The 12,471-nt window shown below is 53.3% G+C and overlaps 1 protein-coding gene across 2 annotated transcripts; it reads left to right on the top strand.

The window, feature by feature from the left end:
• The first annotated feature begins 8,174 nt into the window (after window positions 1–8,174).
• DUSP26 (dual specificity phosphatase 26) lies at window positions 8,175–12,346 on the top strand. Of its 2 annotated transcripts, XM_074928704.1 has the most exons (5): window positions 8,175–8,500; window positions 9,894–10,047; window positions 10,566–10,727; window positions 11,042–11,250; window positions 11,672–12,346. In XM_074928704.1, the coding sequence occupies exons 1-5, from the start codon at window positions 8,389–8,391 to the stop codon at window positions 11,869–11,871; spliced, it is 837 nt and encodes a 278-aa protein (XP_074784805.1). In that variant the 5' UTR covers window positions 8,175–8,388; the 3' UTR covers window positions 11,872–12,346. The 2 variants fall into 2 exon arrangements, with proteins under 2 accessions (XP_074784805.1, XP_074784806.1); XM_074928705.1 differs by lacking the exon at window positions 9,894–10,047 and having other exon boundaries at window positions 8,183–8,500; window positions 10,455–10,727.
• Window positions 12,347–12,471: the final 125 nt, after the last annotated feature.

The raw sequence follows: 12,471 nt of genomic DNA, 5'->3' as shown, positions 1-12,471 counted from the left end.
CACGGTATCCCTCGGGAGAAGGGCAGAGAGGGAAACAGGGAAAACGTCCTCATCAGTTAACAGAAAAGTTAGGAAAAGGAAAGCTGTGGCATGGGAGTGCTGTGCAGGAGGCTGAGGTTCAGGGCTGGTTTTGCTTCAACTCCCTGCATGACTTTGCAGCAGTTGCTGTGCAGAAGTGTGTGCTGTAATTTTCTCTCCTATTTCTAAGCATATTTTCTATTATTTTGTGCCTTGTCTATGCAAGACAGAACTTGGGATAGATTTAGATACCTGCATTCTGTGACTGTATGTTTCCTAGTGCCATGGGACTCTGATTTCATTTGGATTTCTAATTTATTTCACAATACTGTGGAATAATTAGAATTATTAAAGCCCAAAATGTTCTTTGCTGCCTGTTTCTATTAGGCAAAGCAGCTCAGACTGTCAGGTCTTTGGGGAGGGAGGAGAAGGTTTGTTTTTTTACCACCTCCCAATCTTTTGTCCTTCATGACCTTTACTTCTTTTGCTAAAATTAACATTCGTGCAAACAACGGAGGTGGAAAATTGGTCCCTTTTCCCACTGCACCAAATATTCCTGCAGAGGAAAGGTTATTCTTTTCACAGCCGTGCTACAGGGCATGTTGGATGATGCGATCTGCCCTTTCTCAGGCTAAATCATCAGCTCTGTTTTCCTTCTTTCATTATTCCTAGCCTCTCCTTGGAACATGAGTACTTTCCATGTTGACTGTAACATTACTGTCTCTGCTGGTAGCAGATGGAAAGCCACGCTGGAGGTACAAGTCGTGTTACCATTAAGAGCCAACAGCGAAATGTAATGGTTTCTAATGTAACCCTTCAAGTCATTGACACAGCTGTTTCTCAAAAATATAATAATAAAAAAGAAATGGGAAAAAAAAAAAAAAACAACAAAAAAAAAACCACAACTCTGAGGCACAGCTAAGTGTGCTGATAAAATCCTGTCTTTAAGACGTTGAGAGTTTTACAACTGGCTTTGATGGAACTGGGAATTTTCAGCTTTTTATTGGAATAGATCAATCAAGTGAGAGCTTTCCTGGGGATACGCAAGGAAGAATTCCCACACTATGAAATCAAGCAGCCAGATTCTCAAAAGGAGGACTGTTCTTGACAATCTAATTTGAAACATCAGTTTGGGGTCTAATCAGCTGAAGCAAATTGGGCCCACATAATCCTGAGCGCATGCAATGAAAATCAGAATTTCTGTCTACTGGGGAGAGCCAATGTGCCTGCTTTTGTTCCGTGAAAATGAACAGTTTAGAAATGGCGAAACATTTTGTTGCAGTTTAACTTAAATTGTTCATTTTGGGCTGACCTGGTGTAACTTTATCCCCCTGATGACATTTTTCGTTCATTTTTCATTTAATAATGGAAAAGGGGAAACGTAACACCCATTTTTAAATGCTCCCTCCCTGGAAGGGTTCAAGGCCAGGCTGGACGGGGCTTTGGGCAACCTGGGCTAGTGGAAGGTGGCCCTGCGCGGGGCAGGGGGGTGGGATGGGATGGGCTGTAAGGTCTCTTCCAACCCAAACCAGTCTGTGACTCTGTGATAATAAGCTAAAGGTTCCTGTGCAGGTATGAGCTCCACACATGGATTCTGGTCTCAGCTGGGCTGATTTCTCAAAAACTGGTGCTGAGACCCTGACTTCAGGGGCGTCCTGCTTGTTAACTTGCACGAGCAACGCAAGGATGGCAGCTGGATCGTTCCCCTCCAGGCAAGGCAGGAGGGTGGCTCAGGAAACCTGCTGCAGCGGCGCGGGGGGCACAGCTCCCCCAGGGCTGGGAAGAGCCGCCGGCCCTCAGCTCCAGCCCCGCCACTCTCCTGGGTCTTCGGGTATGAAAGTCAATATCCTGTGACTGTGGACTTGCCGAGGCCTCTACAAGCTTTCTAGAACACCATTGCTGGGTCGGAGACGCTTTCCTCACTTCCCGATCCTGTACAGCTGCCTGCTGTTAGAGACCAAACCCTGAGCCCAGGAGGAAAGAGAGGAGCTGATTTTGATTCATCTCATTTGCAAATTTAGTGCCTTGCCATTGTTAGATCTTCAGGAGCCCTATAGCCAGTATGGGATTTTAAAAGCTCTCTGTATTAGCCATCTCTCCCTTGTCCTGTTCCCCGCTCCCCCCGAGCTTCCTCATCCCCTATTCAAGGAGCCGCGGTGAGCCTTTGTGCTCCCAACGCCCAGCAGCCACCGTTGTGTCTCCGTTCATCAACAAAGGGAAACCTTATCTTCTGATGGACACATACAGCACATTTCTCTGTGACATTTAAATCTCCCTTTGTAGCCAACTCAGATATTTTTGCTGTTAAAAGAAGACCGTACAGCCGGGTGATTTCATTACTGCAAATGTTATTACAGTGAAAGCCTGTTTAAGACATAATGTCACTGAAGGGAAAATAGGATGTAGCAGCAAGTGTGGCCTGATGGAGGGTGCTGGGATTCATCACAGGCTGAAAGAAACCTCTCAAACATCAGACCTGCTAATGGAGCAGCTTTTTTCTTCATCAAATCAAACCAGCCACTTCCTCAAAGCCCTAAGGCTAGGAATTAGAAAGAAGATTGAAAGGAATTAGGCACCCAACTCTCACTGACTTTATATTTGAGCTCCTAAGCTGTTCTTGCTGCTTTAGAAATTATAGCTGGGCTGCTGGGGTTCTCAGTGCCGTAGACACAGCGAGTAGAAATGCATTGTGCTAACAGCATCCACGGGCCTCGAAAAGACACGGCTGCTGCGTGTCCGTGTTCAGGCTGATTAGTTCTTGGTCCAAGAACACTCAAGAAGAGAAATAATCACAGAGAGGTCCCAGCCTCCCTGAAGTCAGTATGAATTTGCTAGGGACCTGGCCCCAATTTCCATCCCGACGCAGCTATAATTCCTTTTTTCTCCAAAGCAGATTTCCCGAAGGATTTTGGATTTGCAAGAGTAAAATGTGAGCTCTCAGAGCCAGAGGTGTCAGGCAGAGCGACGGGCGCGGGGCTGAGCCGACGTGCTGGTGACGGAGCAGGGCTGCCCAGACGGACCCACTGGCGCTCCCAGCCCCCTGCCTGTGAGGTGCTGGTTTCTAGGGTTGATTGGCGCCGTTCTGAAGATCGCTTTGCTATGCGAGATAGATGTGACCTTCACCTTAGCCTTTAAAAAGCGCGAGTAGCTCCGACTCCTTGCTAATGGGGATGGTGGATGTCTCGGCTGTGCTCCCTGCCGGGGGGGCGGGTAGTTCTCTCCCATTTGATATCTTACCAAGCCTTGGTAACAGGTCAACAGCAAACCTCTCACCAGCTTCAGGAGGGTTTGGACTGTGCCCCGGCCTGCTCTGCTAACAAGATGTGACACGCTGAACAGTTAGACAGAAAGCATCAGGATTTCACAGCATATTTTGCCAGCAACTTATTGTTTTTTTCAGCTGTTTTTCTCTTTGATTTTTTCTTCTTGTGCTGTAGCAACTCAAATCTATCCCAGGCTGCTTCTGACATTAACAAGACAGTGGATGACAGGCAAAATGCGTCCACGAGCAATTCAGACTCTCCCCACTAAGTAATCATAAACACTGCAAGTTTGCAACAAAGCAAGCAGCTGTCTTTCTCCCTCTGGACAAGAACTGCTTCCTCACAAATTGAGGCTCTGCAGGTTTTACAGCTGTCGGACAATGAGTCTGGTGCCTGTTATTTCCTCCTCCTTTTTTTTTTTCCTTTTTCTTTTAATGGAAAATATCTCAGCACTGTCAGAAGTCGAGTGGCCGCTTCCAACAGCGAATCAATACAGCCAAGTGACGAGGCTTTAACTTTCTGGCTGACACTACTGGACTGGGCACAGAGGGGTTGTGTTCCTGGCACATCCTCCCTTCCGAGGGTTTATTACCTTCGATCACATTTCTTACAGGGTAGCAGATACTGATTTGGGGGTTGCGAGAGGATTCGACAGCACAGAACGTCTGTCCCTGAGGCGGGGAGGGTGAACAGGCTGCGGAGGGGGGGCTGGACCTGGGGAGAGCCCTGGGTGGGGTGATCACCTTGAGCTTTGCAATTTTTTTCCAGAGCATGTAGGGAGCCCCAAAAGAAATCTTTATCCCTGACCTAGATGTAGGCAATGAGAGTGAAGATTACTCTTTCTTACTTCACTAATTTGGGAGAGAGTTGATCCTACCCTGGACTGACCGGTCAGGAGGCTTTAGCCTTTTCAGATGAATTTTCTCTGTATTCTGAGGCAGGCTGCAGCGGCGCCCACCTCTGCCCTGCTCCGGGCACGGTGCAGCCCGAGAAGCGCCGGTGCCCTGCGGTGGATTCACCTCTGCCAGCCGGCAGTTATTGCCCCCTCAGCCGAGTGCTCCGTTCCTCCGTGCCAGGTAAATCAGGTTTGTTCCGACCCCTCTCAGAGGCGGCTGCAATGCTGCTCTGCCATCCTGCACTACCCTTTTCAACACTGCCACCTTCTTACCCTGACTCTTAACTATCTAGTACTATAAGTAAGCTTAATTTTACCTTGTTACGCTACAGCTATCTGTGCCCTCTGCACTCCCTCCGTCTGCCACCCTCCTCTGCCGCGAGTCTATCAGATAGCACATGTTGGATGAAATACATATATTCTTTCCATTTATGATTGAGTATAATAAAGTCTGACTCCTGTGCCTGCCAGGTGGCTTTTGGACACGCAGCATTTAGCGTGTGAAGTGATTGATCTCTGATCTTTAAAATAGAGCTGTGAAGACCACGGTGAATTTGCAATGCATGGGGAGTATAAAGGCAGGAAATAGCAGCTCTGCAACTCTCTAACCCCTGCCCTTTATTTCCTTGCGTTGAGTTTTCCCCGTCTGACGATGCTCACCGTGGTGATTTATGTATAACCAGAGCAGCCTCCAGTGGTCGGATCTGTGAACTTTTCCCAGCAGCCCTTTATCTTCCCTCACTTGTGGGTTTTGCAGACCCCCAGCCCTGGTTCCATCCTGCTCCAAGCTCAACCTCGGAGATGGGGGGAGAGCTGGGAGCAGCAGGGGCCCGGTTTATTCTGCTGGGAGCCCATTCCATCCCTAATCGAGCTGAAAACAGCCGCTGCATCCTCGCTGCCGCGGGCCTGCTGCGCGCAGCAGTTTTTTGACAATAGCTGAGAGATGGGGCCGTGGTAGCCTGTGCCAGCATCTCCCCCCGTTCTAACAGCAGCACCCCCCAGCAGGCAGCTCTGCCTCTCAGGGGCTATAGGAAACCTCTGCAGCGTTATCCGTAAGCTATCCAGGCCCTGTTAGGTGCTCTCCCCCCACCCCAGGACTGAAGGATGCCAGACCCTGCCTCTCCATGTCATAATTTTTATCTGCCAAGGACTGGATGATCCTTCTCGGAAGGCTCAGGCATGGTGGAGTGATAATGCCCGCAGGGGAGCGAGGTTGCAGGACCCCTTTGTGTCCCATCCTGCTGCTGGATGCTTCCCAGAGGGAAGAGCTTTGGGAGAATCGCTGCCAGGAGGAGAGAGAGGGTCTGGGGTTTGTCTTTTACGTTCTGTCCCTGTGCCTTGGTGATTAGTTCTCAGTGATTTTTGGCTTCTCAGGAGCCTTTAGGGCAAAACAGGTGAGAGACAGGACTCTGATGTGGGGGTGAGTGGGAGCGGGGGGGAAACTGAGCAGGATGTATGTGAGAGTCATGACAAGGCCCAAACAGTGTTTGTGCCCCCACCCAGCCTGCAGACCAGTCCCAGTGCTCTGAGTGGCCTCTTGTCTTCAAGGACAGGAGCTTCAGAAGTGACGGACTGAGCCGATAAATCCTACCAGGGAGCAAGGAGCAACTCTCTCTGCTACGGCCCTGATGTTTATGGAAAACAAGGAGAGGAGGTGAGGCGAAGAGGTCTGGCTTCTGTCTAAGAAACTTCCCTTATAAAAAGATAGATTGCTGACACTTTTCCTTGATGCGGCTGCCCAAGCATTTCAAAGCATCTGAGATTTCATTATCTAAGAAGCCGTCACTGGCTTTGTTGGGGACTTCTGGCTGCTTTACAAAGCAATTCCAGTATTATTATTGGAATAAAAACATAACAACTACTAATCCTCTGTTTAAATGACCAGTAAGTTCCCTGCAGGCAATGCTCTGCCAAAACATTTATCCACCTAATTTTATTTCATGTCGGGTTTTTTTTTAATTCAGATTTAACCTTTTGTGATGGGGGTTGTAGGCATTTCCTCTCAGAAGCACATTTTACAGACTGCTGGGGATGTAATTCCTTGGTGCAGGGGAGGGAGAGGGCCTCTGCTTGTCCACGTTAAAGGTGTCTCGCAGAGGTGTGAAAGCGCAAATTTCTTTTTAGGTCACTCAACACCTGTTTTTTTTTGGAGGAGTGCTGCCAGGCAGAAGTGAAAAGCCCAACCTTTCCTGCAGGGAAGTGGAACCAGACCCCTTCTTCAGGGTAGAGGACAGGCTGGGAGCATCAGACAGCAGTGAAATGCTGTCAGCAAAGTGAGGAGAGCAGAGCCAGCCCTCACCCCGGCCCTCCTGGGGTCCAGCCCTCGCTCACGGCTGTGTCCCGGGAGCCTGGGCACGGAGGAGCAGGAGCATCCCATGGCGGAAGGGGATGAATCGGGTCTCTGGGTGCTGCTTCCCGTGAGTTGCACAGGAGCCCAAGGGTGGGAGCAGCGACCGCTCCTCGCTGCTCGGGAGCAGAGGCAGTGGAGCAGAGTTTTTCTTGAGGGCCGGAGGGTCTGGAGGCTGTGCCAGGAGCGGGGGGAGTCTGCTCCCGGCCAGCCCGCGGGGCTGTAGCTGGTGGCTCTGCCTCTGTGCCTGCAGCTGGTGGCAATGTCACCTCTGCAGCCCCAGCATGTGGGGCCAGTCAGGGCTGGGCACAGTCGCCCTGGGGGTGTTGGCCCAGCAGAGCCCTTTGGGATGGAGCCCCTGTTCCTGAGGATCGGGTGAGAGTAGCTGGCAGGAGGGTTTATGGGGCCTGCCTGGATCTGCAGCACTGGGAGCTGTGTTAGTCTGGCGTGTGGGTCTCCTGGGACTTGTCAGCACCAGGTGAATATTTCTGCAGGTGCAAAGGAACTGGAACAAAGTCCCTCATCCCTGGTCCCCAGCTCCCACAGCAGCCAGCGGTTACTGCCTGGGGAAAGCAGTTCCGAGTCGGGTATATCCCAGATGCCATCCTGAGCGTATCCTGAGCGTATCCTGAGCGTATCCTGAGCGTATCCTCCAGTTTCCAGGGTGTTACCAACTTACAAGGCTGAAGCTGTATCCAGAACTTTGTGGGCAAGGCTGAGAGATCTGCAACCCAGGTGTGTCCGAAATCTTTCTGATCCCACGTATGTACCCCCAGTACAGCTCCTGACAACCCTGTCATTCAGCTGTGCACGCTGCGGGGAAAAAATCCAGGCTCCTGACACCCTGAAGGGTGTGTGCAGCACTCCTGGGACCCGTGCTGTCCGTGAGGGATGCTGGAAAAGCCCAGGTAAAGCTCATCGTGTGCACATACCACGGTGCCGGTGGGGCAGGACGGGTACCCTGAGTTCATCCCTGAAGCTCCTGAGATTGTGTCCTGGGATAAACACAATTTCAGCTGAAAACGAAGTAGGAAATTTTCCTGGGTTTTAATCAAATGGAAATGGGGAAGGGAATGCCATAAATCTTCCTAGGATGTGTCTTTTGGCCTGGAACAGCATGTTTTGATTCTTCCTCAGGTTGTTTTTCCCACCACACTCCTACTTTCTGATTTGAGTAAAACTTTGAAATTGAAAGCCAGCACTTCAAAGGGAAAAGGAGAATATTCTGCTGGAGAATGTTTAACTGAAATATTGCAGCATTTCTGAAATGAATGGTGTCATTTAGAAAATGTCAAAACAAAAAGCTTCAATCTTTTGAGTTTCCTCTTTTTTTTTTTTTTTTTTTTTCTCCCAGAAAAAAGTATTCCCAGACTTTCACATGAATTTGTAAATAAGTCTGTCATATCACCACATACGTGTGTCCCCCCCAGGATTATTTTCTTAGCACGTGAAGAAAATGTCACCAAGCCTTGGTTCTGCCAAAGAGACCCTAGCAAGGGGGGAGGACAAGGTCAACGGTAAAAAAGAAAATGAAGAAGCGTCCTCTAGAGACAGCTACGGATTTATGGTATGGGCAATCATGTCATCAGCACCACTTTATCAGCTTCTGCTTCTTTCCTTCTCTGCGCGCCTTTGGCTTTTGGTTTGCCGGAGGAGGAGTGAGAGAAAAGCTGGCAGGGGAATTCTGATATGTTACTGTTGCTGTTGTTTTTGTCTGCGTAGTAAATGGGCTCTTGTGTGTACGTCTGTGCGCGCCTGCATGCCATCGCTGCATTTGTGTCTGTCTCCCTCGTTCCTCCCTTCCCCATCCATGCACAGCACGATATAAACAAACCTGCCTCTGGACATGTCATGGCTTAAAATAGATGTTCATACATCAGCCTTTCCACAGCAGCGGCGGCAGCAGCAGGAAGACATGGCCGACTGGATCTGACTACAACGCTCACTTTGAGCTGAGAAATCACAGCCCTCGCAAAGGTAGAGTAACGGGGTGGGCGTCTCCTTCCTCCTGCGGGTCTGTCTGTCTGTCTCTGCGGAGTGTGCGATGCCTCCCCAGCGCTGGCTCTGTGCACCAGGCAGGCTGCGGCCGCTCCTGCCCCCCCTGCCAGCGTGGCAGGACGGGCAGAGGGGCTCCGCGGGCAGCCACGAGTGCGCTCGGGGGAGCGGGCTCCGAGCCCCCCCCTGCGCTTGGCTGACAAAAAGGGGGGGGTACAGCTGACACCTGTGAGGGGTTTGGGTGCCGGGAGCGCTTTGGGGTCTGTTCTGAGGTCCTGGGGCAGTTCCTCTTCCCCTGCAGCACTCTGGGGGGGCTGGCACGGCGGTGTCTTGGGGGTGGGATGCTGGATGCCAGCTTTGGGCCTGAGGCTTCCAGAGCTACATCCCGGGATAGGTGCGGATCGCTGTTTTTCCAGCCAGCTGTAGCAGGAAGAGGGTCTGCTCTCTGGCTAGTTGCAGCCTTACACTGATGATTCAGTTGCTTTTTTCAGACCCTTCTGCTGTTTGGTTCCTAATGCTGCCCGGGGCTGGTGGCATGTGGCCGTGCCGCAGCCAAGGTCACACAAGGTTTAAGGGCCCCGGCACGTGGCCATGCTGAAGGCCTTTTCCAGGTGGGCTTTGCCAAGTCCCAATTCCCAGCGTGAAGGAGCCCAGAACTCACCAGGGCAGGGGAGACGTGTCGGGGGGAGACCTGGCCTGTACCCTGTGCTGGGGGTGGGCAGCACGGGCAGGGTCTGAGCTGCCGCCCTGGAACGGGGACCCCCGTGAGTCTCTGGGCTCCCTCTGAGCTCCCCCCTGCCCTTGCAACGTTTTCCTCCTCTGCACGTTGCCAAGAAATGGCTGGAGGCTTCTTCCTTCTGCACCGTTGGCTGCTGGCCGGCACCTTAGGCAAAATGTCGGAGCAGACAGACACGTGCTGTCCCAGCCAGGCTGGGCCAAGGTCGCTGAGTTTCCTCTCCTGAATCCCAGTGACAACTGGGGAGGACTGGGCAGCTGCTGGGAGGGCTGTGACGGGATGTGCTCTGGACACCTTCCAGGGCAGCTCAGGGCAGCAGCAGTGATGGCGGGAGAGGGAATTTTATTCTCGGGGGGGGGGTCTGTCAGTGGGGCAGCAGCAGATAAAGGCAGCTGTGAGGAACATCTGGCTGCAGGGACTAACTGCTCCGGGCGGGTCAGGCTGTCCGGGGTGTGACGACTATCGGTGTGATCTAGAGGTTTGAGAGCAGAGCTGTGTCCCAGAGGATCTGCTCTGTGAAATGAGCTTTCTCATCCTCTGACATTAACTCTTCCCACCCCAAACCAGGTCAAGATGTTCAAATGCAGCGGCAGGGCTGCTGTACTTGGAGGGGTTAACCCTGCCTCTCCCTCCCCGCAGGCTGTTGTGTGCCTGGCCCGTCGGAGTCTGAGGCTGGGTCCCGGCCAGACGCTGTGTGGTGCCATATGGAATCCTCCACCTGTTTGGGGGTTTTTCCTCCCCAGTCCTGGTGGTTTGCCCAGACCTGGCCGCCTTTCATCGCTTCTGATAGCAGGTTGGCAGCATCAGTCCTCAAGCTGGCATTGTCCCGCTGGCAGGCAAAGCCCCCGAGCCAGCGCAGAAGGAAGGTGGTCCTGTGTTGAACATCTCTTGCCAATGTGGCCTCAACCCAAAGTCGTGGGGCTGGAGCAAAACCTCAGCCTGTGGAGACTCAGCAATCTGGCTGCCTCTGGCTCCCCTCGCCAGCCCTGGCAGCATAAACTCCTCCCCAGCAGCGCTGCTTCTTGGAAGGGAGCGTAGGTGATGCTCTCTCTCACGCTGGGAGCCTCTGGGTAGCTGACTTGACACAGCCCTTTCATCGGGAAGGTGAAAATTGGCTGCTTTGGGCCAGTATTTCTACAAAAGGGATGGAGGGAGAGGTCCCCAGTTTGTGTAACGGCATCTCCCCTGCTTCCCCGACAGGACCGTGGGTGGCAGCAGCAGCAGAAGCGACCTCCAGGCCGCTCTCCGGCCTTCACGACCCCACAGGTATGCCTTGTGGGTCTCGGCAGCTCCAATGGCTTTCCTGTCCAGGTTCTCCAGGAATGGCACCAGGTCACCGAGCCGGAGCTCACGGGATGAGCGCAGCAACCACCCCATCCTCAGTGTCTTCGAGCTTGAAAGGTTGCTGTACACGGGCAAGACGGCCTGTAATCACGCGGATGAGGTCTGGCCAGGCCTCTACCTGGGCGATCAGTATGTATCGGAGGGGGATGAGAACTGGGGGGGTTCGGGGCTGGTTTTGTGAAATGGGGGAAATCTGGGAGGGGGAGGTTGGGAAATGGGAGGGAGAGGAGGACATGATGGGCGCAGTAGAGGGGCAGGAGGAGATGGAGTGTCCGTGCAGTCAGGGAATGTGGGGTTGACTTAAAATTCAAGAATCTTCAGACTCTGGCATTTTTCCTTTGGATTTTAGGCGTAAATGTCCAGGACAGCCCTCGCGCCGTCCTTGGAAACTTTTGTTTTAACTGGTCTAAACTTCTGCCTCTCCACACCATTATTCTCCCCAGAGATATAGCGGCCAACCGGCGCGAGCTGGCCCACCTGCGCATCACCCACATCCTCAACGCCTCGCACAGCAAGTGGCGGGGGGGTGCTGAGTACTACGAGGGCACGGGCATCCGCTACCTGGGCATCGAGGCCCATGACTCGCCTTCCTTTGACATGAGTCCCTACTTTTATCCTGCAGCTGACTTCATCCACCAAGCGCTGAACGAAGGTTGGTGGCAAAGATTTCTGGGAGAGAAGTGGGGAGAAGTGGGGAGGAGGGGGGAAAGAAACTACCCCGGGCAGGTGGGACTCGAGAGTGACGTCCTGTTGGTAAGAATCCTAGAAACCAGCAGTATTTCCAGCCTGGGCCGGTGGCTCCTGCAGGGGATCTCCTCCTCCAAAGAGGGAAGGGGCTGGATGAGATCACTGGCCCCCCTTTGCCGCAGCCCGGCCTGTCCTGGGCTGTGGCTGGTCCCAGTCTGGTTTGGGAGATCAGGACACACAGACAGCCTTTGCCAAGAGGGACTCGTGGGGCATCGCAGCACCCCACTCCTGCGCCCCAGCCCCCGGACGCACCATGGGAAGCAGCTCAGTGTGGTTTTAGTTGGGACGTTTGGTCTGCGGTGACACGGCCCCTGTTCCACCCCCAGGAAGGATCCTGGTGCACTGCGCTGTCGGGGTGAGCAGGTCGGCCACCTTGGTCCTCGCCTACCTCATGATCCGCCACCACATGCCCCTTGTAGAAGCCATAAAGACGGTCAAGGACCACCGAGGCATCATCCCCAACCGGGGATTCTTGCGCCAGCTGGTTGCCCTGGACAATGCCCTGAGGCTGAAGAGGAGTGCCTGATGGAGAGTGCGAGGGGGGGAGCGCTGGGAGCGGTGGGTTACGTGCAGCTGGTCCCTGGGCCTCCACCTCGGCTAAGGGGGGTCCCCAGCCACGCGAGCTGTTCCCAGCGGTAAAGCACAGACCCCCCACCTGCAGTCTTACCACCCAGCTAGGCCCAAGGTCCAGCCTCCCGCCCAGCCTGCTCGCGCCCAGCCTCAGCCCCGCCTTACAGGTTACTCCATCCCTCTCGGCTCCGGGAAGCCTTTGAGGCTTCGTTCTCCCACATGGCAGATGCATCCCCCGAGCCAGCCCCGTTGCTCCCTCCCAGGAGACTGAGGCTCTGTGTCTTTCCTCCTTCCCATCCGTTTTCGGTCTGTGTAGCAACGTGAATTAGGTCTGGCGCGTGGGTTCAGGCAAACGGGCCTTTTGTCGTCGTGTTTGGGTGTCCTCCATGCCTAGTGTTAACCTGTCAAAATAAAAACAGCGCTAAGGAAAATGTCTGGCCGCCCCTTGTGTGCTTTAGGACAGGCTTTATGTGCTTGGGCTGGCATCTGGCCCCCGAGGAGCTGAGATGGACCCGAGTCCTCCCAGAGCCCCGCTCCGGGGGCGGAACCTGCCAGA

Source organism: Athene noctua, chromosome 28 (assembly GCF_965140245.1).
Source record: "Athene noctua chromosome 28, bAthNoc1.hap1.1, whole genome shotgun sequence".
In the NCBI taxonomy this organism is placed as follows: domain Eukaryota; kingdom Metazoa; phylum Chordata; class Aves; order Strigiformes; family Strigidae; genus Athene; species Athene noctua.
This window is presented reverse-complemented; position numbering and strand designations above follow the sequence as displayed.